This window comes from Lepus europaeus, chromosome 7, assembly GCF_033115175.1.
Source record: "Lepus europaeus isolate LE1 chromosome 7, mLepTim1.pri, whole genome shotgun sequence".
In the NCBI taxonomy this organism is placed as follows: domain Eukaryota; kingdom Metazoa; phylum Chordata; class Mammalia; order Lagomorpha; family Leporidae; genus Lepus; species Lepus europaeus.
The window spans coordinates 55,491,908-55,517,206 of record NC_084833.1 but is presented as its reverse complement, the minus strand read 5'-3'; the positions used below and the strand labels follow the sequence as shown (position 1 = coordinate 55,517,206).

General features: G+C 47.6%; 1 protein-coding gene across 1 annotated transcript in view; it reads left to right on the top strand.

Annotated features, from left to right (window-relative positions):
• Nucleotides 1–12,713: 12,713 nt before the first annotated feature.
• The window catches only part of SWAP70 (switching B cell complex subunit SWAP70), a 107,014-nt gene continuing 94,428 nt past the window's right edge, over nt 12,714–25,299 (top strand). The window contains exon 1 of the mRNA XM_062196517.1: nt 12,714–12,857. Coding sequence (XP_062052501.1) covers nt 12,759–12,857 — 99 coding nt within the window. The 5' untranslated portion in view covers nt 12,714–12,758. The remainder of the gene's footprint in view (nt 12,858–25,299) is intronic.

The following is a 25,299-nucleotide window of genomic DNA, read 5'->3' as shown; positions in this document are numbered from 1 at the left end:
ATGGAGAGAAATGCTTGCTGCCTTCCCTAGAATTAATATGAAGGACAGTTTTTTTTTTTTTTTTTGACAGGCAGAGTGGACAGTGAGAGAGAGAGAGAAAGGTCTTCCTTTTATCCGTTGGTTCACCCCCCAATGGCCACAGTGGCCGGCACGCTGCGACCAGTGCACCGTGCTGATCTGAAGCCAGGAGCCAGGTGCTTCTCCTGTTCTCCCATGCGAGTGCAGGGCCCAAGGACCTGGGCCATCCTCCTCTGCATTCCCGGGCCACAGCAGAGAGCTGACCTGGAAGAGGAGCAACCAGGACAGAATCCGGTGCCCCGACCGGGACTAGAACCCGGAGTACCGGCGCCTCAGGCGGAAGATTAGCTTAGTGAGCCGCGGCACCAGCCACGAAGGACAGTTTGAAGGGAGAGTAGGGCTGAGATGGGGCTGGAGCTGGGAAACTTTGGGCTTCTCTGGCTGTGCTGGACTCAGTCCTTTCATGGGCTCCTTTCTATCCCCCTTCCCTTTTAAAAAGTTTACCAGGCAGAGAGACAGAGAGGGAGCTCCCATCTGCTGGTTCACTCCCCAGATGCCCACAGCTGACCAGCTGGAATAGAAGCTGGAAGCTGGGAACTCTATAAGGTGTCCCATTTGGGTGGCAGAAACCTAAGCAGTTCAACCATTACCACTGCCTCCCAGGGTCTGCATTAGTCAAGAGGTAGGACCCAAACCCCAGGCACTGTGATGTGGGATGCTAGTGTCCGAACTGCTAAGCCCAAGCCAGCCCCTTCATGGGCTTCTCTCTCTCTCCCTCTCCCTCTCCCTCTCTCTTTAAAAGATTTTTATTTATTTATTCAAAGTCAGGGTTACAGACAGAGAGGGAGAGACAGAGAGACAGGGAGATCTGTCTGCTGGTTCACTCCCCAGATAGTCACAACGGCTGGGGCTGGACCAGGCCAAAGCCAGCAGCTTCACCCAGGTCTCTCACATGAGTGGCAGGGGCCCAAGCACTTGAGCTGTGACCTCCTACGTCCCAAGGTATATGGCTGTTAATAGGAAGCTGGGTCAGAAGCAGAGTTGGGATTCGAACCCTGTAGGGACTGCAGGTGTCCCAAGCAGCATCTTCCCCACTGTGCACAACATCATCTTCCAGGGCTCCTCTGTAGGCCACCCCTCCACGGGTGGGGAACCTTGTCTCTGCCAAGGGCTATTTGGCTATATATAACATCAGTAGTGGGTCATACACAGTTAGCAATTTAAGAAGAGTGAGCCTTCTATATAGAGTGAATGAATTTTGAGTCCTGCCTTTGGTTGCCTTGGCAGGGCCAGACCAAGATTCTGTGGGCCTTGTGTGGCCCATGGGCCGGCCATTCCCTACCCTGACCTAGAGTGTGATTTTCCCTGGGATTCTTTCCTAGACTCTTGTCTCATTGGAATTCCTGTTCTCCCTGGCTGATGTCTGCTCATCCATTTGCCTGTCACCCCCGAGCTGCACGTCAGGCAGGAGCCCCAGGTCTCAACCTCGCCCTCCTCAGCCAGAGCCACGTGAAGGCCTCAGGCATTTCTTCAGGCTCCAGCCTCCCACCTTGGGGTTTGATCTTAGGCTTGGCTTGGTCTCTCCAGTTTCTATGCCATTGGGTTTACACCAGATCCCCCTGGCCTCTGTCTAATCTTGTCAGATTCCATTGCTACTTGAGGATCTGCCTGGCATTTCCCCCCCAGTAACTTTTGTTATAGTAAAATACATACAACATGGAAATGATCATCTTAACCATTTTGAAGTTCACAGTCAGTGATATTAAATGCATTCCCAACACTGTCAAACCATCACCACCCTTCATAATTCTTGCTGTATTATTAAAAAATATCTCAGGGCCAGCGCTGTGGCACAGTAGGTTAATCCTCCGCCTGTGGTGCCGGCGTCCCATATGGTCCTGGCTGCTCCACTTCTGATCGAGCTCTCTGCTATGGCCTGGGAAAGCAGCAGAAGATGGCCCAAGTCCTTGGGCCCCTGCACTCACATGGGAGACCCGGAGGAAGCTCCTGGCTCCTGGCTTTGGATTGGCCCAGTTGTAGCCATCTGGGGTATAAACCAGCGGATATAAGACCTTTCTCTCTGTCTCTCCCTCTCACTGCCTGTAACCTTACTGCTCAAATAAATAATAAATAAAAATTTTTAAATATATATTTATTTGTTTGGAATGCAGAGTTACAGAGAGTGAGAGACAGAGGCAGAGAGAGAGAGAGAGAAAGAGAGGTCTTCCATCCACTGGTTTACTCTCCAAATGGCTGCAATGGCCAAAGCTGTGCCAATCTGAAGCCAGGAGCCAGAGGCTTCTTCCGGGTCTCCCACATGGGTGCAGAGGCCCAAGGACTTGGGCCATCCTCTATTGCTTTCCCATGCCATAGCAGAGAGCTGAATTGCAAGTGGAGTAGCCGGGATTTGAACCGGCGTCCATATGGGCTACCAGTGCTGCAGGTGGCAGCAGCTTTACCCACTTTGTCACAGCGCTGGCTCCTAATACATAAAATCTTTAAAAAAAAAAACAAAACAAAACCAAAAAAACTAAATCTCTATGCCCCTTATACAACAATTCTCCTTCCCCCTTCTCCCATAGCCCTTAGCATCCACCATTCTACTTTCATGTCTGTGGTTTAGACTATTCTAAATATTTCATATGAATGGAATAATGTAGTATTTGTCTTTTTGTGGCTGCTTTATTTCACTTAGCAAAATGTGCCCAAGTTTCATTCATGTTGCAGCATGTGTCAGCTTACCTTCCTTTCTATGGTAGGATAATATTCCATTGTGCATGTGGACCCCAGTTTGCTTGACCAATCATTTGCTGGTGGGCACTTGCATTACTTCCAATTTTTAGCTATTGTGGATAATGCTGTTATGAAATGAGCATACATATGTCTCTTTGAGACCTTGTTTTCAATCTTTTGGAAAGTGGGGCCGGCGCCGTGGCTCAACAGGCTAATCCTCCACCTTGCGGCGCCGGCACACCGGGTTCTAGTCCCGGTCAGGGCACCGATCCTGTCCCGGTTGCCCCTCTTCCAGGCCAGCTCTCTGCTGTGGCTAGGGAGTGCAGTGGAGGATGGCCCAAGTCCTTGGGCCCTGCACCCCATGGGAGACCAGGAGAAGCACCTGGCTCCTGCCATCGGAACAGCGCGGTGCGCCGGCCGCAGCGCGCTACCGCGGCGGCCATTGGAGGGTGAACCAACGGCAAAAGGAAGACCTTTCTCTCTGTCTCTCTCTCTCACTGTCCACTCTGCCTGTCAAAAAAAAAAAAAAAAAAAAAAAAAAGGAAAGTGGAACTGCTGGATCAAATGGCAATTCTATTTATAACTTTTTTTTTACTGTATTTTCTACAGTAGCTGTATCATTTTCCATTCCTATAAACACTGCACAGTTTCCAGTATCTTCATATTTTTGCCAAAGCTTGTTATGTTCTTTTTTTTTTTTTTTGATGGTAGTCATCCTAATTGGGTGTGAGATGATATCTCATTGTAGTTTTGATTTCTAGATCCTTAATGTTGAGCAGCTTTTCACATGGGGACATTTTGACTGTTCTTCAGAGAAACACCTATTCAAATCTCTTGTCAAGCTTTGAATTGGTTGTTTTTTGTTGTTGAGATTTAGGAGTTCTATATATATTTTGGGTATAATCAAATATTTGACTTGCAAATATTTTTTTCCCATTCTCTGGGTTGCCTTTTCAATCTGTTGACCTTGTCTTTTGATGTGCAAAATTTAAAGATTTTCATGATGTTGATTTGTCTCCTTTTTTTGTTGTTGTTGTTGCTTGTGTTTGGTGTCTTAACCAAGAAACTATTGCCAAGTCTAATGTTGTGAAGTTTTTGTCCTCTGTTTTCTTCTAAGACTTTTGTAGTTTTAGGTCTTAGGTTTGAATCTTTGATCTGTTTTGACAGTGATAGGTAAAGGGTTAACTTCATACTTCTGCAAATATCCTGTTTTTCTACCACTATTAGGTGATAAAACTATCCTTTCCCAATTGAATAGTCTTGGCACCCTTGCCAAAAAATCATTTGATCAAGAATGCAAAGGCTGGTGCTGTGGCATAGCAGGTAAAGCTGCTGCCTGCAGTGTTAGCATCCCATATGGGCGCCGGTTCGAGTCCTGGCTACTCCACTTCTAGTCTGGTTCTCTGCAATGGCCTGGGAAAACAGTAGAAGATGGCTCAAGCCCTTAGGCCCCTGAACCCAAGTGGGAGACCCAGAAGAAGCTCCTGGCTCCTGGCTGCAGATTGGCTCAGCTCTGGCTGATGCGACTATCTGGGGAGTGAACCAGCTGGTTCTGCACTATTTTCTTTTTTCATTGCTTTATTTGAAAGGCAGAGAGACAGAGGGAGAGAGATTTTCCATTCATTGGTTCACTGTCCAAAGCCTGCAACACCAAGGGCTGAGCTAGTCCAAACTACAAGCCTAGAACCCCATCTGTTTCTCCCATATGGATGATACAGGCCCAAGTACTTGAACTATCCGCTGTTGTCTTCCCAGGTGCATCAGCAGGAAGCTGGATCAGAAGTGGATTAACTAGTCCTCCAAACAGCACTCTAATATGGGATGTGACCATGATATGGGACGTGAGCATTGCAAACAGTGGCTTAACCCACTGTACCACAATGCCAGCTCCAATTCCTAAGTATTTTATTTTACTAAAACTATTGTAAATGAGATTGCTTTCTTGATTTCCTTTTCAGATTATTCAATGTTACTGTATGGAAATCCAACTGATTTTTGTGTGTTGACTTTGTATCTTGCAACTTTGCTGGATTCGTTTATTAGTTACAAAAGGACCTTTTGTGGAATCTTTAGGGTCTTTTACATATAAGAGCATGTCATCTGCAGGGCCAGCGCCGCTGATCAATAGACTAATCCTCCGCCTGCAGGTTCTAGTCCCGGTCGGGGCACCGGATTCTATCCCGGTTGCTCCTCTTCCTGTCCAGCTCTCTTCTGTGGCCCAGGAAGGCAGTGGAGGATGGCCCAAGTGCTTGGGCCCTGCACCCGCATGGGAGACCAGGAGAGGCACCTGGCTCCTGCCTTCGGATCAGCGCGGTACGCGGGCCGCAGCGGCCATTGAGGGATGAACCAATGGAAAAAGGAAGACCTTTCTCTCTGTCTCTCTCTCTCACTGTCTACTCTGCCTATCAAAAATAAAAATAAAAAAAAAATTTAAATAAAAGAGCATGTCATCTGTAAACAGAAGTCATTTTAATTCTTCCTTTCCAATTTGAATGTATTTTATTTCTTTTTCTTGCCTGATTACTCTAACTAGGACTTCTAGTACTACACTGAGTAGATGTGGTGAGAGGGGCCAGCCTTGCCTTTTTCGTGATCTTACACGAAAAATGTTCAGTTTTTCACTATCGTGGATGATGTTTGCTGTGGGTTTGCTGGTTCTGGATGCAGTTTTTCCCAAAAATAACTCAGATGGACCACCTTTCTGACTGCATAGACCAAAGAATCCGAGTCAAAACAACATTCTGTGTTCTTTCTTCTTCTTCATCTTCCACAGGCTCCTTTCCCCTTCTGTTTGGCCTTTGTACTTCTGCATATGATTCTAGAATTCTAGAATTCTTTCTAGAATATCCCTCTTCCCCTCTATACTCTCTGTGAACTTTTGCTCATTTTCAAGACTCAACCCCCGCCTCCCATAAGCCTCTTCTCACTCTGTCCCTGTCCCTGTCCTCAATGGATCAGGCTAATATGGGTTTCCATGCATTCACTGTGGCAGTGAGTCTGACCTTGGTTCCAGTAGATTATCATTACATTGAGATTTTTACATAAAATGTTGGGCTCAGGGTGACAATAATTTATTGTATATTTCAAAACAGCTAGAGGAGAGGGTTTTGAATGTTCCCAACACAAAGCAATGATAAATGTTTGAGGTGTTGATTGTGCTAACTACCCTCTTTTGATTATTACACATCAAACATTTGCATCAAAAAACACCTTGTACCCCATAAATATGTACAATTACTTTATGTCCATTTTATTTTATTTATTTTTTAAAGATATATTTATTTAAAAAGCAGAGTCACAGAGAGAGAGGGAGAGAGAGGGAGAGAGAGAGAGAGAGATCCTTTATTTGCCAATAAACTCCTCAAATGGCCGCAATGGCCAGGGATAGACCAGGCTGAAGCTAGGAGCCAGGAACTTCTCTTAGGTCTTCCACATGGGTGTAAGGGCCAAAGCACCTGGGCCATCTTCCACTGCTTTCCCAGGCCATTAGCAGGGAGCTGGATTGGAAGTGGAGCAGTGGGACTTGAACCGGTGCCCATATGTGATGTTGGTGTCGCAGGTGACAGCTTAACCTGCTATGCCATGGTGCCTGCTCCTTATATGTCAGTTTGAAAAATGCTAGGCTTGGCCTAAAATGCAGCAAGCGATGTCTGAGAAGACTTTCAGAGTTAGCCCTGCCATACAGTTATTATAATTAAAAGACCAGTGTTTGCTGCTTATCTGCCTTGAACAAGGCATTGAGCCCCAAGGCCTTAGAGGCCTCTGTCCTTATTAGCGTCAGAACTCTATTATTATTCTCCCTTTCCTGGTTGTCACTGTTGCCCCTCCCACTCGGATGGGCTACAGCTGTTATTATCTTCTTCATTCCTCATAATAGCCTGTGAGACAGAGAGGGATGTTGTTTTCGCCGGTTGAGTAGCTTGCAATCTTCTGTGGCTCGGAGGGCATGGGCAGCCCTGACTCCCTAAGGTTATGCTTAAATCCCCAGATTATCACATGGAATTTCCCACGGAGCCAGAAGCTTCTCCTCCCCAGGAAGTCATGAAGATGCTGGCAGGTGCTGCTGAGCCCAGTGGCCGGACTGGACACCACCCCCACATCTGCCGACTTCAGGGACAAACGTTCAGCCTTTCTGCTTCCTGCTGCCAGATTGCACCCACTGATTACAGGGTGTTTCAGACCTTGGGGGAAGATAAGAGCTCTGGAGAGCGGGCGGGCCTGGTGCTCCTGGCTCCTGGGGCTCACATGCTGCCTCCCCAGTTTCTCCTCTCATCTCCGTGTCCTCACACTCCAGGCTTACAGTCCTCCGCCTGGGTTTCTTGACTAAACCATCTTTGTGTTAGTTTACTTTGTGTTACTACAATGCGATAGCTAACGCAGGCTACCTGGTAAGGAAAAAGAGGTTTATTTTGGCTTACAACTGTGGAAACGCCAAGTCTAGGGGCCTCATCGTGTAATAGCATTTTCGCTGGCAGTCCCGAGGTGGGGCCAAGGCAGGGAGTCCACGTGTGTATGTGTATCTGTTTTCTCTTCCTCTCTCTCTATTTACCTAGAAACCTTTTATTTAAGGTATACAAACTTCATGCATTTCATATACAAATTTAGGAACAAAGTGATTCTTCCCACCTGCTCTCCCACCCTTCTTCCTCCTCCCTGTCCTATTTCCATTCTTATTTTTTTACCAAGATTCATTTTCAATTAACTTTATATACATAAGATTAACTCTACACTAAGTAAAGAGTTCAACAAATAGTATGAAAAAAACAAACAAACAAACAACAACCTGTTCTTCAATAGTCGAGACAAGGGCTGTTCAAAGTCATTGCATCTCCAAGTGTCCTATAGATTACTTTTTAGGTGCTCTATTTATTACCGCAGATCAGGGAGAACATATGATATCTGTCTTTTTGAGACTGGCTTATTTCACTAAGTACAATGTTTTCCAGTTGCATCTATTTTGCTGCAGACGATAGGATTTCTTTTTTCTTTTTTCTTTTTTTTTGGTGTCAGGAGTGGGGATTTCTTTTCTTTCTTTTTCTTTTTTTTCTTTCTCTCTCTCTCTCTCTTTTTTTTTTTTGACAGGCAGAGTGGATAGTTAGAGAGAGAGAGAAAGAGAGAGAGAGAGAGAAAAGTCTTCCTTTTTGCCATTGGTTCACCCACCAATGGCCGCCACGGCCGGCGCGCTGCGACCAGTGCACTGTGCTGATCTGAAGCCAGGAGCCAGGGGCTTCTCCTGGTCTCCCATGCGGGTGCAGGGCCCAAGGACTTGGGCCATCCTCCACTCCCGGGCCATAGCAGAGAGCTGTCCTGGAAGAGGGGCAACTGGGACAGAATCTGGCGCCCCGACCGGGACTAGAACCCAGGGTGCCAGCGCCTCAGGCCGAGGATTAGCTTAGTGAGCCGCGGAGCCAGCCCCTTCTTCTTCTTTTCAAAGATTTATTTTATTTATTTGAAAGACAGAGTTACAGAGAGAGGTAGAGACAGAGAGAGAGAGAGAGAGAGGTCTTCTACCCACTGGTTCACTCCTCAGATGGCCGCAACGGCCGGAACTGTGCCTGATCTAAAGCCAGGAGCTTCTTCCAGGTCTCCCACACGGGTGCAGAGGCCCAAGGACTTGAGCCATTTTCTACTGCTTTCCCAGGCCATAGCAGAGAGCTGGATTGGAAGAGGAGCAGCTGGGACTAGAAGTGGCGCCCATATGGGATGCTGGCGCTTCAGGCCAGGGTGTTAACCCGCTGCGTCACAGCACTGGCCCGCTTCTCTCTCTCTCTTTTTTATTTGACAGGCAGAGTTAGACAGTGAGAGAGAGACAGAGAGAAAGGTCTTCTTTCCATTGGTTCACTCCCTAAATGGCCGCCACAGCCGGCGCGCTGCGCCAATCCGAAGCCAGGAGCCAGGTGCTTCCTCCTGGTCTCCCATGCAGGTGCAGAGGCCCAAGCAACTGGGCCATCCTCCACTGCCTTCCCAGGTCACAGCAGAGAGCTGGACTGGAAGAGAAGCAACCGGGACAGAACCCGGCGCCCACATGGGATGTTGGCGCCACAGGTGGAGGATTTAACCAAGTGAGCCATGGCGCTGCCCCCCACCCCCCGACCTTGTTTTTAGTCACTGGGTAGCATTCCATGGTGTACATATACCATAATTTCTTTGCAAAGTCTTCAGTTGATGGACATTTGGGTTGATTCCATATCTTAGCTATTATGAATTGAGCTGCATCTCCCTCTTATAAGCCACCAGGATGCAATCATGGGAGCTCCAGTCTAAGGACCTTATGTAATCCTGATCATTTCCCAAAGTCTCACCTTTAAACACCCCAGATGGGTTATGTTCCACCCTCTTGACCCCCCACAATGGAGATTAAATTCTAACACATGAAAGCTTGGAAGACCCTCAAATTAGATTCAACCCTTAGCAGCCCTCCTGTCAGGTTGTTCTTGCGGTCTAGAAGGCTCTGGCTCCTTTGTTTTGCCCTGTTGACTGCAACTCTTCCTCTGGGACTCAGACTCACGGTCAATTCCTCATTCAAAGACTTCCCTATTTCCAACAGACAGCATGTTCACCTGTACGCACTCCCCTACCAATCCCCACTTTAGAGCACTTGGCAAGAAAAGGCAGGCTGGTCTGGAATGCAGTCCAGCGGGAGGGAATACCAATTTTTTGGAACACTTAGCAAGCCAGAAATGAGTGTCTGCCATGGCTACGCCAGCCCCACATCAAAGAACACTGTCCACGAGGCCAAAACCGATTTAAAACTATTTCAGGTCCTCTACTTGTGCCTTTGGAGCACTCTGGATGTACGCGGTCTCCTGTGGGACGTCTCAGAATCCCCATTTTACCCCTTTCTCATCCACCGCCGTTACCTCCCATAGCTGCTTTTTCTGTTTTCCGACTGCTTTTCTCCCCCCAAAACTCTGCATTGTGGTTTTATTCCCTCTTCCTTTCTTCCTAATTCTTCGTTACAAAAAAACAAGACCAAAACCAAAAGCAAACAAACAGAAACAGCTCAGGAACTGGTCTGAGGAGGGAGGTTCCTCCTGAGAGGCAGGTGGGGGGAAGAACCTATGGAGGCCAAGGCAGCTCCTTTCCCGCTGGGCGGGAGAAAGAAGCATCGTTGTGGGGACATGGTCTTGTCACTGCTGCTCACAATGCTCTACAGTCACCCTCCCCAAAACAGTGGCACCAGAAAACCACCACATTGCTGTGCTCAAGACTCGGACCACAAGTATGGGCAGGGCACAGTGGCCAGGGCACAGTGGGAAGGGACTTGTTTTTCTTCTGAGCCTTAGCTGGGTTGGTTTAAATGGCTGGAGGGAGTGGGGCAGCTTGACTGGGGTCGTGTGTCTGGACTTAGCTCTTCTCCATGTAATATCTATTGGAACCAGGCTGTCTAAGATGGCTCCTTTATTCATGTATCTGCTCTCTGGGCTGGGCCATGCTGGTTGGAACAGTGGGGAGCTGGCCAGCATGGCTGTCTCTCTCCACATATCCTATCCATATAGAATGGCAGCAAGATTCCCAGACGGAATAACCCAAGAGCAAGAGTTCAAAGGATGGCTTTTTTATGACCTGGCCTCAGAAGTCCCAGGCTATTAGTTGTGCCCCAGCTTATTGATTACACAAGTCACCATATCACACAAGTTCAGCTCGTATCCAAGAGGAAGGGAAATACAGTGTTTGCAGACACTGAGAGAGAAGTGTCATCTGGAGGTCAAGTTGAGCCTTGAGAACCAGGAGGGTTTCCTTTTTGTTGCTACTAAGATGAGCTGAATTGGCGTGAGCAAAACCCATGTGCTTATGCTGACTGGTGCACTTGGACTGCAGTTGGGGAAGATAAATGATAGAAACTGGATTCTGGGATGGTAAGAAAAGTGACAGATGGTGATTAGAATCAAGTTCCCATGGCTGTCATGGCAAAGGGCTGATGTAGGTTTGCTACTGTCTTTTTATTTTATTTTTTAAAGGTTTATTTGAAATTCAGAGTTACACAGAGTGAGAAGAAAGGGCAGAGAGAGAGAGAGAGAGAGAGAGGTGTCTTCTATCTGCTGGTTCACTCCCCAGATGGCTGCAACAACCAGAGTTGTGCTGATCTGAAGCCAGGAGCTTCTTCTGAGTCCCAGTGCAGGGGCCCAAGGACTTGGGTCATCCTCTACTGCCCTCCCAGGCCATAGCTGAGAGCTGGATCGGAAGTGGAGCAGCTGAGACTAGAACTGATGCTCATGTGGGGTGCCAGCACTGCACATAGGAGCTTTATCCGCTACACCATAGCGCTGGCCCTCACTTCTGTCTTTTCCCTTCAACTGGGCCATCTTTCCCTCTGCTCCTCCAGTTTTCCCCCTTTTTAAAAATTAAACTTGATGGGGCTGGCGCTGTGGTGCAGTGGGTTAATGCCCTGGCCTGAAGTGCCAGCATCCCATATGGGTGCCAGTCCAAGACCCAGCTGCTCCACTTCCCCTCCAGCTCTCTGCTATGGCCTGAGGAAGCAGTAGAAGATGGTACAAGTCCTTGGGCCCCTGCACCTGTGTGGGAGACCAGGAAGAAGCTTCTGGCTCCTGGCTTCGGATCGTTGCAGCTCTGGCTATTGCGGCCAATTGGAGAGTGAACCAGCGGATGGAAGATCTCTCTCTGCCTCTCTTCTCTCTGTGTAACTCTGACTTTCAAATAAATAAATAAATGAATAAATCTTTAAAAACAAAGAACCAATTTTTTAAATTATAGTTTATTTACTTGAAAGGCAGAGACATGAAAGAGAGATTGAGATTGAGTCCATCCACTGGCTCATTCTGCAAATGCCTGTAATAGCTGGGCTGAGTCAGGTCAAAGCTAAGAACTCCATCCTGGTCTCCCACATGGATGACAGAGACCCAAGGACTTGGACCATCATCTGTGTGCATTAGCAGGAAGCTGGCTGGAAAGCCAGGTAGTGGAGACTTAAACCAGGCACTCCAATATGGGATGTGGGCATCCCAAGAGGCAGCATAGAAGCAACTCCTTTTTCTGCATTTTCCAAGTTTCCTTTCCTTTTTTTTTTTAAATGACCATTTCCCTTTTAAATAAGGTATATATGTGTGCATAAAGGAACCTAAACCAAACTTTCACTGAAAACCACCTCATTTGGAAAACTCTTAACATTTATTCTTCTCTCTATATGATGGGGAGTTGCTCTAGGACTGGAGAGGAGAGGTGCTGTGCTTGGTGACATAATGCAACCAGAATCAGCCAGCAGCAGTTGCTACCCTGGAAGAACCCTTCCAGAACATCTGGTGCAACCATGCTCCTTTTACATGTGGAGAATCTGAAGCCCAAAGAGCGCGTGTGACCATTGTTAACGGACACCCATTGGACAGCTACTACCAGGAGGACGCACTTCGAGGCTTGAATCAGCTGTTTGCAGGGGTTCACCAGTTCTGGTTACTAAGATGGAGGGCCAGCCATGGGTCCTCCAGGATCTGCTACTATGCGAGCCCAGAGACTCCGGGCATCCAGCAGCACTGTGCTGGTCAAATCCTGCAGGATGTGAACCGACCCTCAAGAGCTGCGGATTAGAGAGAAAAGGTTGCCTGTCCCTCTGACTTCTTACCCTACTTTAAACCTCAGCTCTGTGTCTTGAAGCCCTACAGAGTAGGCACCCATAAGGTCTACCCGATTAACCAACCGACCTCCCTCGGAGGTCCTCACCTGCCTTCACCCTCCCTCAACATCCTTCCCGGGTCAGGCCTGGCCTCTTCCCAAGGCAGCACCATCGCACCCCCTTTTCACTGTGGGCGCCGCCTGGGGCCGGGAGAGCCGCTCTCCCATCTACTGAGAGCCGACCCGCCGACCCCACGCCTCCGCTCTGGCTCCCAGCGCCGAGGGGGCGGTGCCTCGAAGGGGGCGTGCCCCGGGAGGGCGGGGCCTGCCGCGGTCAGGTGACGGCGCGCGGGCGGCGGCGGCCGGGGCTGAGGGGCCGCAGAGGCGCCGTGGGGCTGACCTAGCAGGCGGGGCGTGCAGGGGCCGTCGGGGCAGCGGCCATGGGGGGCCTGAAAGACGAGCTGCTCAAGGCCATCTGGCACGCCTTCACCGCGCTCGACCTGGACCACAGCGGCAAGGTCTCCAAGTCCCAACTCAAGGTGGGCGCCTCCGGCCCCGACCCCTGCCCCCCCCGGCTCCGCGGGGCCCTCCGCGGCGCGCCCGCCACTTCCCCGGGTGGAGACCGGACCCGGCGGGCGGTGACCACAGGGAGGGGCGGGCAGATTGCGGCCGGGCGGCCTGCTCCCGGCGGAGCGGGCAGAGAGGGTCCGGTGTTTCTGCCTCCCTCGTGCCTTCGGGCCGGCGTGTTAGTCCCCTCAGGGCTCCCGGGGCGCGCGGTCCGCGCGGGGCGAGGCCGGCTCCCTGCTGGCGCGCGGGGTTGGGGGGGGGCGCCCGGAAAGTTTCGGCTCCCTTGGACACCCGTCCCAGAGTTTCCCCCTCACTCCGGGAGAGGAAGGGACTTGCCCCAGGTTCCTGGGCAGAGCCTTCTGCCGCGCAGAGCCCCGCCGCAGAGCGGCCCCACTGCGGCCCCCTGCACCCCAGGCGCCAGCGCAGTTCCGGGGAGCCCGAAAAACGGCCCGGGGCCGGGCTCCAGCGCCCCGGGGGGCTTCGGGGCCTGGGGAGGTCGGCGGCTTCGCCAGCCAGCGCGGGTCTGCCGCGAGCCCCACCGGGACCTGAGTTCCGGGTGAGGAGCGCTGACCCTTCCGGCGCCCTGCCGGAGCGCTGTGCTGGCGCCCGGGGACCCCGTCGCCAAGTGAGCCTGTACGGTAGAGGACGGGAAGCGGTGCTTGGAAGTTGAGTCACCCCAAGCAAGGAACGCGGCGCTCAGCCAGGAGAAATTGGCAGTTCTTGAAAGTATAAAATATAGAAACAGACAAAGGGAGCCTTTCACAGGCATTTTAAAATATACACATTTTGGATCTGAGTGTCTGGTTTTCTTAGCCTCTTCTGGGAGTGCATGTCTGAAGGCTGGGTTTGCTTTGTATATTTTGCTCAGTAATCAGGAAGTTCTTGGCTTTTATGCCACTAACATTTAGCATTTCTTCTTCCTTTTGCTCTCCTTTTTCTTATTTATAGACTCGTAGTCTGGAAGGGTTCATGGAAATCAGCCATTTAACTTTTATTTTATTTTATTATTTTAAAATACACATCTGGTAAAATTGATTTTTTTGCCATGTAATGTTCTATGAGTTTTAGCATGTGTACAGAATCGCTTAACGACCACCAGAACCAGGGTTTTGTTCATTCTGCCCCTCATGCTGCCCCAAGCATCCTAACACCTGGAAACCACTCATCTGTTCTGATTGCTGTATGTTTGCCTTTTCCATTATGGCAGTTAAGTGGAGTCGTACAAGACGTATATAACCTTTTGAAACTGATTTTTTTTATTCAACACTTATCTTTTTTTTTTTAATTTTTTAATTTTTATTTTTTTGACAGGCAGAGTGGATAGTGAGAGAGAGAGACAGAGAGAAAGGTCTTCCTTTATGCCGTTGGTTCACCCTCCAATGGCCGCTGTGGCCGGCACATTGCGTTGATCCAAAGCCAGGAGCCAGGTGCTTCTCCTGGTCTCCCATGCGGGTGCAGGGCCCAAGGACTTGGGTCATCCTCCACTGCCTTCCCGGGCCATAGCAGAGAGCTGGCCTGGAAGAGGGGCAACCGGGATAGAATCCGGCGCCCCAACCGGAACTAGAACCTGGTGTGCCGGTGCCGCTAGGCGAAGAATTAGCCTGTTAAGCCACGGCGCCGGCCTATTCAACACTTATCTTACGAGATTCATTCATCTTGTATGTAGCTGTAGTATGTTTTATTGCTAAGTAATACTCCATTGTATGGCTGTGTGGTTTAAACCACTCACCCTTGAAGATTTGTGTTATTTCCAGTTTTTGGTGATTATGAATAGAGCTGCATTTTACTTTTTACTGTTTTTGCATTTAACCTACCTGTACTGCTGTATTTTAAGTGGCTTTCTTATAGAGTATGTCCTGGGTCTTGTTTTTCATATGTTCTGACAATCTCTATAATTTAAGTGGCTTGTTTAGACCTTTTATATTGAATGTAACTATTGATATCATTAGATTTAGGGCTACCATTTTATTTGGTTTTATTTTTCTTTTGTTATTCTATTTCTCTTTTTATCCTTCCTTTGGATTATTTGAATATATTTTAATATTCCATTTTAATGCTGTTTTTTATTTTATATATATGTATTTATTTATTTGAGAGGTAGAGTTAAAGACAGTGAGAGGGAGAGACAGAAAGGTCTTCTCTCTGTTGGTTCACTCCCCAAATGGCTGCAACGGCCAGAGCTGCACCGATCTGAAGCCAGGAGGCAGGAGGCAGGAGGCAGGAGGCAGGAGGCAGGATCTTCTTCCAGTCTCCCACACCAGTGCAGGGGCCCAAGGACTTGCGCCATCTTCCACTGCTTTCCCGGGCCATAGCAGAGAGCTGGATTGGAAGAGGAGCAGCTGGGACTAGAAGTGGCGCCCATATGGGATGCCAGCGCTGCTGGCAGAGGATTAACCTACTGCGCCACCTTGCCATACCTGATTGTATTTCTTTTAAAGATATTTATTTATAAAATGTTCATTTCTATCTATTTGATAGAGTGACAGAGAGGGAGAAAGAGATATCTTGTATCCACTTGTTCACTCCCCAAATGTCTGCAACATCCAGGGCTGGGCCAGGCCAAAGCCAAGAACTTGGAACTCCATCTGGGGTCTCCCATGTGGGTGGCAGGGGCTCAAGTACTTGGGTCATCATCTGCTGCCTTAGAGGATGCATTAGTAGGAAGCTGTGCTGGAAGCAGAGGAGCCAGGACACAAACTGGCACTCTGATATGGGATGCAGGTGTCCTAAGTGGCGGCTTAACCCACTGTGCCACAATGCCCTAACCCAAATTTTTATTTATTTATTTGAAGAGAGTGAGAGCACTCCTATTCATTGGTTCAGTTTCCAGATGTCTGCATTGTGGTAGGGGGTGGATCCCAAAGCCAGGAGAAGGGAACTCAATCCCACATGGATGGTAGGAACCCAACTCCTAGCGCTGTCACTGCTGCTTCCCAGGGTCCGCATTAGCAGGAAGCTGGGGTCAGGAGTGGGAGCCAGGAACTGAACACAGGCAGCTCCAGTGTCGGACAAGGGTATCCTAACTGATGGGGCCAGTGCACACTCTGTCTATGTTACTTGGTGTAGTTTTTTCAGTGGTTGCTTTAGGTATATATATATACACACACATACATACACACATATATATTTATTTATTTATTTGACAGGTAGAGTTATAGACAGTGAGAGAGAGACAGAGAGAAAGGTCTTCCTTCCATTGGTTCACCCCCCAAATGGCTGCTACGGCTGGAGCTATGCCGATCTGAAGCCAGGAGCCAGGTGCTTCTTCCTGGTCTCCCATGCAGATGCAGGGGCCCAAGCAGTTGGGCCATCCTTTACTGCCCTCCCGGGCCACAGCAGAGAGCTGGACTGGAAGAGGAGCAACTGGGACAAGAACCTGGCACCTATATGGGATGCCAGCGCTGCAGCCGGAGGATTAACCAAGTGATCCACGGCGCTGGCCCCGCTTTAGGGTTTAAAATAGCTATATCTAACTTCTTGTCATCTCCTTAGAATTAGGATTTTACCGCTTTTAGCAGAATATAGAAACCTAACAGCACATGGTCTCCTTACTCTCTCTAGTTTATGTTGTAATTGTTGTATTTATGAATTTACATACTTGGAAAACCCCATCATATGTTAAAATTTTTTTTTGCTTTCAATCATTGTTCCTGTTTTAAAGATCTTAAGAGAATAGTTTATTTTTTCCCAGATTTCCAAGATCACCTTTTAATTTTATAGATACTGTAAATGAAAGTGTCTAAAATGTTTAGTGATTTTGCTCTTGTCACAGTTTTAACTAGTAACTAAGTTTAGAACCAAGATTGTCATACTTTAGAGCCAAGTTTTCTTCATTTTTTCTTCCTATTGATGGCATAAATGAGTAGTTTTTCTATTACTTTTGTTGTACTCCATTCAAAATTGTCTTTGCAGCTGCTTATAGGAAAAGCGCACAGCCACATTCTTGATGGTAAGCTTGGTAGGAGGTATTAAATCTCAGTTCATAACTTTTACTCATAAAATGTTGACAGTGCAGGTGTGCAGATGTATTTTGTTTCTCCCTTATCTGTAAAAGACTGGAATTGATTTAGTTCTGTTCATTTTAGTAGTATCTGTGGAATTGAAAATACTTAAGTCTTTCCTTTGTGGTGTTGGATTTGAATTTGATGTTCCGTTGACTAGGAGTAGAATTTTTGCCTTCATTTGTTGACTCATTCATTTAGTCTTAGGTTATCGTAGGTTAGTATTTTTAGGCTATTAAGAATTACATTTTGTGGTCGGCGCCATGGCATAGTGGGTAAAGCTGCTGCCTGCAGTGCTGGCATCCCATGTGGGCTCTGGTTCCTGTCCCAGCTGCTCCTCTTCTATCCAGCTCCCTACTAATGGCCTGGGAAAGCAGTAGAAGATGGCCCAAGTGCTTGGGCCCCTGTACCCATGTGGGAGACCTGGAAGCAGCTTCTGGCTCCTGGCTTCAGATTGGCCCAGCTCTGGCCATTGTGGCCATTTGGGGAGTGAAGCCAGGAGCCAGGAGCTTCTTCTGGGTCTCATGTGGGTAAAGGGGCCCAAGTACTTGGTCCATCTTCCAGTGCTTTTCAGGCCATAGCAGAGAGCTGAAAGGGAAGAGGAGCATCCGGGGCTAGCTGCAGGCAGAGGCTTAATCTACTACGCACAGCACCAATCCCTTTCACTCTCTTTCTCTCTTATTCTCTCTCTCTCTAACCCTGCCTTTCAAATAAATCTTTTAAAAAAGTTGTATTTCTGGCCGGCGCCGTGGCTTAACAGGCTAATCCTCCGCCTTGCGGCGCCGGCACACCGGGTTCTAGTCCCGGTTGGGGCGCCGGATTCTATCCCGGTTGCCCTTCTTCCAGGCCAGCTCTCTGCTATGGCCCGGGAAGGCAGTGGAGGATGGCCCAAGTGCTTGGGCCCTGCACCCGCATGGGAGACCAGGAGAAGCGCCTGGCTCCTGGCTTCGGATCAGCATGATGCGCCGTCCGCAGCAGCCATTGGAGGGTGAACCAACGGCAAAAAGGAAGACCTTTGTCTCTCTCTCTCACTATCCACTCTGCCTGTCCAAAAAAAAAAAAAAAAAAAAAAAAGTTGTATTTCCTTGGAGAAAATGTCATATAATTGATTTGTTAAACAGCAGACTGAGGGCCAGTGCTGTGGTGCAGCAGGTTAACACCCTGAAGCACCGACATCCCATATTGGCGCCGGTTCTAGACCTGTGGCTGCTCCACTTCCAATCCAGCTCTCTGCTATGGCCTGGGAAAGTAGAAGATAGCCCAAGTCCTTGGGCCCCTGCATCTGTGTGGGAGACCCAGAGGAAGCTCCTGGCTCCTGGCTTCGGATCGGTGCATCTCTGGTCGTTGTGGCCAACTGGGGAGTGAACCATTGGATGGAAGACCTCTCTCTGTCTCTCCTCTTTCTGTGTAACTGTAACTTGCAAACAAATAAATCTTTAAAATAAATAAATAAACAGCAGACTGAAAATTATACATGCAAAGTGGTGGTTAGAATTTATTGCTTTGGCCGGCGCCGCGGCTCAACAGGCTAATCCTCCACCTTGCGGCGCCGGCACACCGGGTTCTAGTCCCAATCAGGGTGCCAGATTCTGTCCCGGTTGCCCCTCTTCCAGGCCAGCTCTCTGCTGTGGCCAGGGAGTGCAGTGGAGGATGGCCGAAGTGCTTGGGCCCTGTACCCCATGGGAGACAAGCAGAAGCACCTGGCTCCTGCCTTAGGATCAGCGCGGTGTGCTGACTGCAGCGCAGTGGCCATTGGAGGGTGAACCAACAGCAAAAGGAAGACCTTTCTCACTGTTTCTCTCTCTCACTGTCCACTCTGCCTGTCAAAAAAAAAAAAAAAAAAAAAAAAAAAAGAAGAAGAAGAAGAAAAAAGAATTTATTGCTTTGGAAAGCTATATGGATAGTCTACAAATTTTATTTTATTTTATTTTTTTATTTGCGAGGTAGAGTTACATATAGTGAGAGGGAGAGAGGGAGAGAAAGGTCTTCCATACACTGGTTCACTACCCAATTGGCCGCAACGGCTGGAGCTGCGCCATTCTGAAGCCAGGAGCTAGGAGCTTCTTCTGGGTCTCTCATGCAGGTGCAGGGGCCTAAGCACTTGGGCCATCTTCTATTGCTTTCCTAGGCCACAGCAGAGAGCTGGATTGGAAGTGGAGCAGCCGGGACTAGAAAAGGCGCAAATATGGGATGCTGGCGCCACGGGCGGAGGATTAACCTACTGTGCCACAGCACTGGCCCCTAAAATATTTTTGACACTTGTCATTTTTAATTATTTCACAAAATTGACATACAGAATAGATATATTCATTAAATATATAATGGTTACTTCATGTGTTAGTGTGTCTAATGCTAAGAATGATATGATAATGCTAAGGATGATACGAAAGTTGGAAGAAAAAGAATATGAATCCTTGCCTTCACAGAGTTTATTTTGTAGGCAAATTAAGAGATTAAGCAGTCATTAAAGATGACATTCCAGTACTCTGTTGATATATAGTGTGTTATTCAGATAATCGTCCTCTATGTCAAAATGTAAAGTCTAGTGGTAGAGATAAGAAATACAGAGGGATATTTAATTTAAATGCAGAGGGTATACTTAACCCAGTGAGGTACTGGGTTAAGATGCCTCCTGTGACTCTGGCATCCCGTATGGGCATCCATTCGTGTTTGGCTTCTGCACTTTTGACCTATCACCCTGACTGGGAAAATCAGCAGAAGATGGCCAAAGTATTTGGGCCCTGCCACCCACGTGGGAGACCTGGATGAAGCTCCTGGCTCATGGTTTCTGCCTGGCCCAGCCCTGGCTGTTGGAGTCATCTCGGGAATGAACCAGCAGGTGGAAAATTCTCTCTCTCTCTCTGTTTCTGTGTCTCTCCCTCTCCCTCTGTAACGCTGACTTTCAAATAAATAAAATCTTTTTTTTTTATTTGACAGGCAGAATTAGACAGTGAGAGAGAGACAGAGAGACAGAGAAAGGTCTTCCTTTTCCATTGGTTCACCCCCCAAATGGCTGCTGTGGCTGGTGCGCTGCACCGATCCAAAGCCATACTTCCCCTTGGTCTCCCATGCGGGTGCAGGGCCCAAGCACTTGGGCCATCCTCCACTGCCTTCCCGGGCCACAGCAGAGAGCTGGCCTGGAAGAGGGGCAACCGGGACAGAATCCAGTGCCCCTACCGGGACTAGAACCCGAAGTGCTGGCGCTGCAGGGTGAGGATTAGCCAAGTAAACTGTGGCGCCAGCCTAAATAAAATCTTTTTTGAAAAATAACAAATATAAACTATCACTGGACAGAAGATGCTGAATGTGTCAAGATATGGAGTAGAAGATTTGAGAGGAAGGGCATTGCTTCTTACTGTGGGATTAGTTCATTAAAAAGCTCCTTTCAGTGAACTCTGAAGGAAACTGGGAGGTGATTATGTAGGAATGAGAGAGAATTAAACTCATTTTATTTATTCATTCATATAATGGATGGATGTTTATTGACTGCTGTCAGTTCTAGAGGGCTCTGTGAACTGTTGCAAGAGACAGGAATTAATTAGGCTTACATGGGGACTTCCATGTAATTTGCTTTGATTGGAGTATAGAGTATTTGCGTGTTTTCCTGTGTGTATTTATGAAAGAGTTACCACTGGTGATAAAGCTGTAGAAATAGATTGGGGTTAATGCATACAAGGCTTTGAGTGCTGGGCTGGTTAGATAGATGACAGGACCTCCAAGTCTTCTGATGAATGATGGTGATGATCAGAATTGCACTTTAAGGGCCAGAGCTGTGGCATAGCGGGTAAAGCTGCCACCTGCGGTGCCAGCATCCCATGTGGGCACCGGTTCAAGTACCGGCTGCTGCACTTCCGATCCAGCTCTCTGCTATGGCTTGGGAAGGCAGTACAAGATGGCCGAAGTCCTTGGGCCACTGCACCCATGTGGGAGACTGGAAGAAGCTCCTGGCTCCTGGCTTTGGATCGGTGCAGCCCCGGCCATTGTGGCCAACTGGGAAGTGAACAAGCAGATGGAAGACCCTCTCTTTCTCTCTCTCTCTCTGCCTCTCCTTTTTTCTCTGTGTAACTCTGACTTTCAAATAAATAAATAAATCTTTGAAAAAATAGTTGCACTTTAGATAGTTACTTGGGAAAAATAGCATATGTGTTGGCTGGAGTGAAATGGGTGGATTGGATTTAGGAAACCAGAGCAGTAGCCCAGATGAGAGGTAATGGGGGCTGGAGTCAGTGAAGATGGACTTGGGGGAAATGTGGGTCAAGGAATAGGCCTAGATGTGTGATTGGTATGACGAGAGAAGGAAATGGCAGACTTCAGAAACATCTTAATTTTCGGGTACTGATGACCAAATGCTTAGTAGTTTTTTTTTTTTTTTAATTTGTTTATTTATTTGAAAGGCAGAATTACAGAGACGCAGAGGCAGAGACAGAGAGAGAAGTCTTCTATCCACTGGTTCATTCCCCATACAATAGCCTGAGCTGTGCTGATCCAAAGCCAGGAGCCAAGAGCTTCCTCCAGGTTTCCCATGTGGGTGCAGCGGCCCAAGCACTTGGACCATCTTCCACTGCTTTCCCAGGAATTAGCAAGGAGCTAAATCAGAAGTGGAGCAGATGGGACTTGAACTGGTTCCCATATGGGATGCTGGTGTTGTAGGTGGTAACTTTGCCCACTATATCACATTGCCGGCCCCCTATCTTACTTTTTAAATTGAATTTTTCTAGATGTGTGGATTCCATATTCTGGGCAACTTTATCATTTAATATGCCACCTAAAACAGACTTTGTCACTTTTAGATTATGTTATACGTTTGTAAAAGTCATAATGGAAATAGGTGTAAGGTGCATTATTTGAAGTAGAGATGATATTTTCTCAATATTTAAAAATTACTTTCAAGGGTGGGTGTTGTGGTGAAGTGGGTTAAACCACTGCTTGGGATGCCTTCATCCACCAATGGAATGCCTGGGAATTTTCTAGTCATGCCCGTGCTTCTGATCCAGCTTCCTGCTAATTTACTTGTAGCAGATGATGGCTCAAGTGCTTGAGTTCCTGCCACTCATGTGGGAGATCCAGATGGGGTTTTTGGCTCCTGGCTTCAGCCTGGCTCAACCCTGGCTATTGTGGCATTTGGAGAGTGAACCAGTGGATTCAAGATATCTCTCTGTGTGTTGCTCTGCCTTTAAAATAAATAAAAATGAACAAGTAAATATAAAAAAATTACTTTCAGATTATTCAGAATTTCAGTGGTTTTGTTCAAAGATAGTAAATCTCTAATGTTACTTAGAAATACATACAATTCACGGGGCCAGCGTTGTGGTATAGTCGGTAAAACTGCCTCCTGCAGCACTGGCATCCCATATGTCTGCCAGTTGGAGTTCTGGCTGCTCCACTAGTGATCCAGTTCCCTGCTAATAAGCCTGGGAAAGCAGGGGAGGACAGCCCAAGTACTTGGACCTCTGCTACCCTACCCATGTCAGAGACCCCTATGAGGTTCCTGACTCCAGGCTGGCTCAACCGTGGCTTTTGTGGCCATTTGAGGAGTGAACCAGTGAATAGAAGATGGTTTCTCTTTCTCTTTCTCCCCGCTACTCTCTCTTTAACTCTGCTATTCAAATAAAATAAAATAAACCTTAAAAAAAGAAATAAATGCAATTCCAAGATGATAAACTAGATTATTTAGAAAAATTGGTACTAAAAATAAACTTTTTGAATAGTTCACATATGTACATGATCTAAAACTGAAAAGGACATTTATAAAAGTGAAAAGTTCCTCCCATCCTTTGATTTATTTATTTTTTAAAATATTGATTTATTTATCTGAAAGGCAGATTTACAGAGAAAGAGAGACATCTTCCATCTACTGGTTCACTCCCCAAATGGCCGCAGTGGCTGGACTGGCCAAGTCAAAGTCAGGAGCCTGGAAATCCATCTGGTTCTCCCATGCGGCTGGCAGGGACTCAAGTACTTGAGCCATTTTCTGCTAGTTTCCCAGGCAAATTAGCAGAGAACTGGATCAAAAGTGGAGCAACCAGGACTTGAACCATTGGTTGTAAAGGGATGCTGATGTTGCAGACGGTAGCTTAGGGTGCTGGCCACAGTGCCAGCCTGTCTCCCAACCTTTATCCCACATTTGTTCCCTCCCCTGGGGCTGTTATTTTCAATTTCTTATGTTAATTCCAGAGATCAAAATGTACCTCAAAATTAATACTTCTATTGTTGTAGTAAGTGATTGCCTCTCAAATATAGCAAAATCCAGTGATATTTTTACAACCTCTACTTTGCAATTATGGTTGGAGAGTGAATTACATGGTAGTGCTGGAAATGTCCTGAAATAAGCTTATTGGCTCTACATCTTTATCCTGTTAGTTTTAAGAAACAGCATTATTTTTAAAAAGATTTATTTATTTGAAAGGCAGAATGACACAGAGAGGGACAGACAGAGACAGATCTTTCTGTCGCCCTGATCCGAAGCCAGGAGTCAGGAGCCTCTTCGGGTCTCTCACACGGGTGCGGGGGCCCAAAGACTTGGGCCATTCTCTACTGCTTTCCCAGGCCATAGCAAAGAGTGAGATCGGAAGTGGAGTAGACGGGACTTGAAGCAGTACCCATATGGGATGCCGGCACTGCATTCGGGATTTACCAGCTATGCCACAGCGCTAGCCCCAACAGTGTAATTTTTAAAAAAGATTTATTTAGTTTATTTGAAAAGCAGATACACAGAGAAAGGAAGACAGACAAAGAGAGAGAGAGAGAGAGAGAGAAAGAGAGAGAGAAAGAAAGGTGTGTCTTCCATCTGTTGGTTCACTCTCCAGATAGCCTCAACAGCTGGGACTGGGCCAGGCTGAAGCCAAGAGCCAGGAGCTTCTTCTGGATCTCCCACCTTGGTGCAGGGGCCCAAGTACTTGGGCCATCCTCCTCCTCTTTCCCAGGCATACCAGCAGGGAGCTAGATTGGAAGTGGAGCACCTGGGACAGGAACCGGTGCCTAACTGGGATGCAGGTATCTCAGGTGGTAGCCTTATCCACTAGGGCACAACGCTGGCCCCAAACAATGTAATTTTTTTTAAAGGAGACAGTGCTTATTTTTTTTTTTAGAGATTTTATTTATTTATTATAGACAGACACAGAGAGAGAGACAGAAAGGTCTTTCATCCACTGGTTCACTCCCCAAATGGCCACAACAGCCAGAGCTGGGCCAATCTGAAGCCAGTAGCCAGAAGCTTCTTCCATATCTCCCATGTGGATGCAGGGTCTCAAGCACTTGGACCATATTCTACTGCTTTCCCACTCCATAGCAGAGATCTGGATTGGAAGAGGAGCATCTGGGACTAGAACTGGCGCCCATATGGGATGATGGCACCACTGGCAGAGGCTTAGCCCTCTATGCCACCGGTCCCAAATAGTGTAATTTTAAAAATGGAGTTGGCTAACATTTTTCTGTAATAGCATAGCCAAAATAAGAACTTAAATAATAATCTCATAGCTAGATTCACTTCGCCATCAGCGAAGTATACAGTAAGTAGAAAAAACCTCCCTTTCAGACAAAAGGGAAAGAAAGTTTTAAAGTGAGAATATAATTTTCCTCATGGGCATTGTCTACCTTAGAAAAACTACTACAGAACATGCCTGTGACTATAGACTTGTAGTTCAGGCCACTGAAGATTAGAGATGGGATTTGGGCACTCCCTTGACTTGCATCCTCTGGTCTGCTTTAACACAAACCAGGAGGAAAAGAAAGCTAGGCATCAGAAGCAATGGATGGCAGGCCTATTACTGGCTGATCTGTACAGTGATCTGCCCTCAAGGAGACCCAACAGGCCAGTCCACTGCAGTGGCTTTCAATCTGGTAAGCCTGGACTTCAGCAGAAGTCAGCTTGTGAAGAGCCCTGGCAGCTCTGCCAAGAGTTGGATTACTGGAAATGGACCTGCCCTGGAGTCGAAGGATGTCCAGGTCAGAGCCACAGATCTTATTGGCTCTAAGCTGAAAAGCCCTTCACTCAGCCCAACTTCCAAAGTGACCACTGCAGCTGAGGGGATGGTCAAGTAGGGTCAGCAACATTGCAGGCAGAACTGTAAATTTCTTGTTAGAGATGCCACCTGCCTTTACCTGGCCAGCTCTCCTCCCAGGCCAGCCAAGTAATGAAAGTCAACAGAGTGCCTTCCCCTAGGAGGTTCACACCTCCCTTAGGATGTACCCCATGTGAAGAGATAGATAGGTCTGAGTCTCTTAACTTACAAGGCCTAAAGCCCACCAGATTATTATCAAGCCCCTTCTATCAGGTTCTATTTGCCTCTCAATCAGAAAACTTAATTGTAGCTTAGATAGCACCTTTCTTAGCACATCTAATAATGACTCTGTCCTTTGTTCTAGGCCCTGTCTAGTGCACTTGGGCCTCATTCCTTTGTAATCATAACCTCTA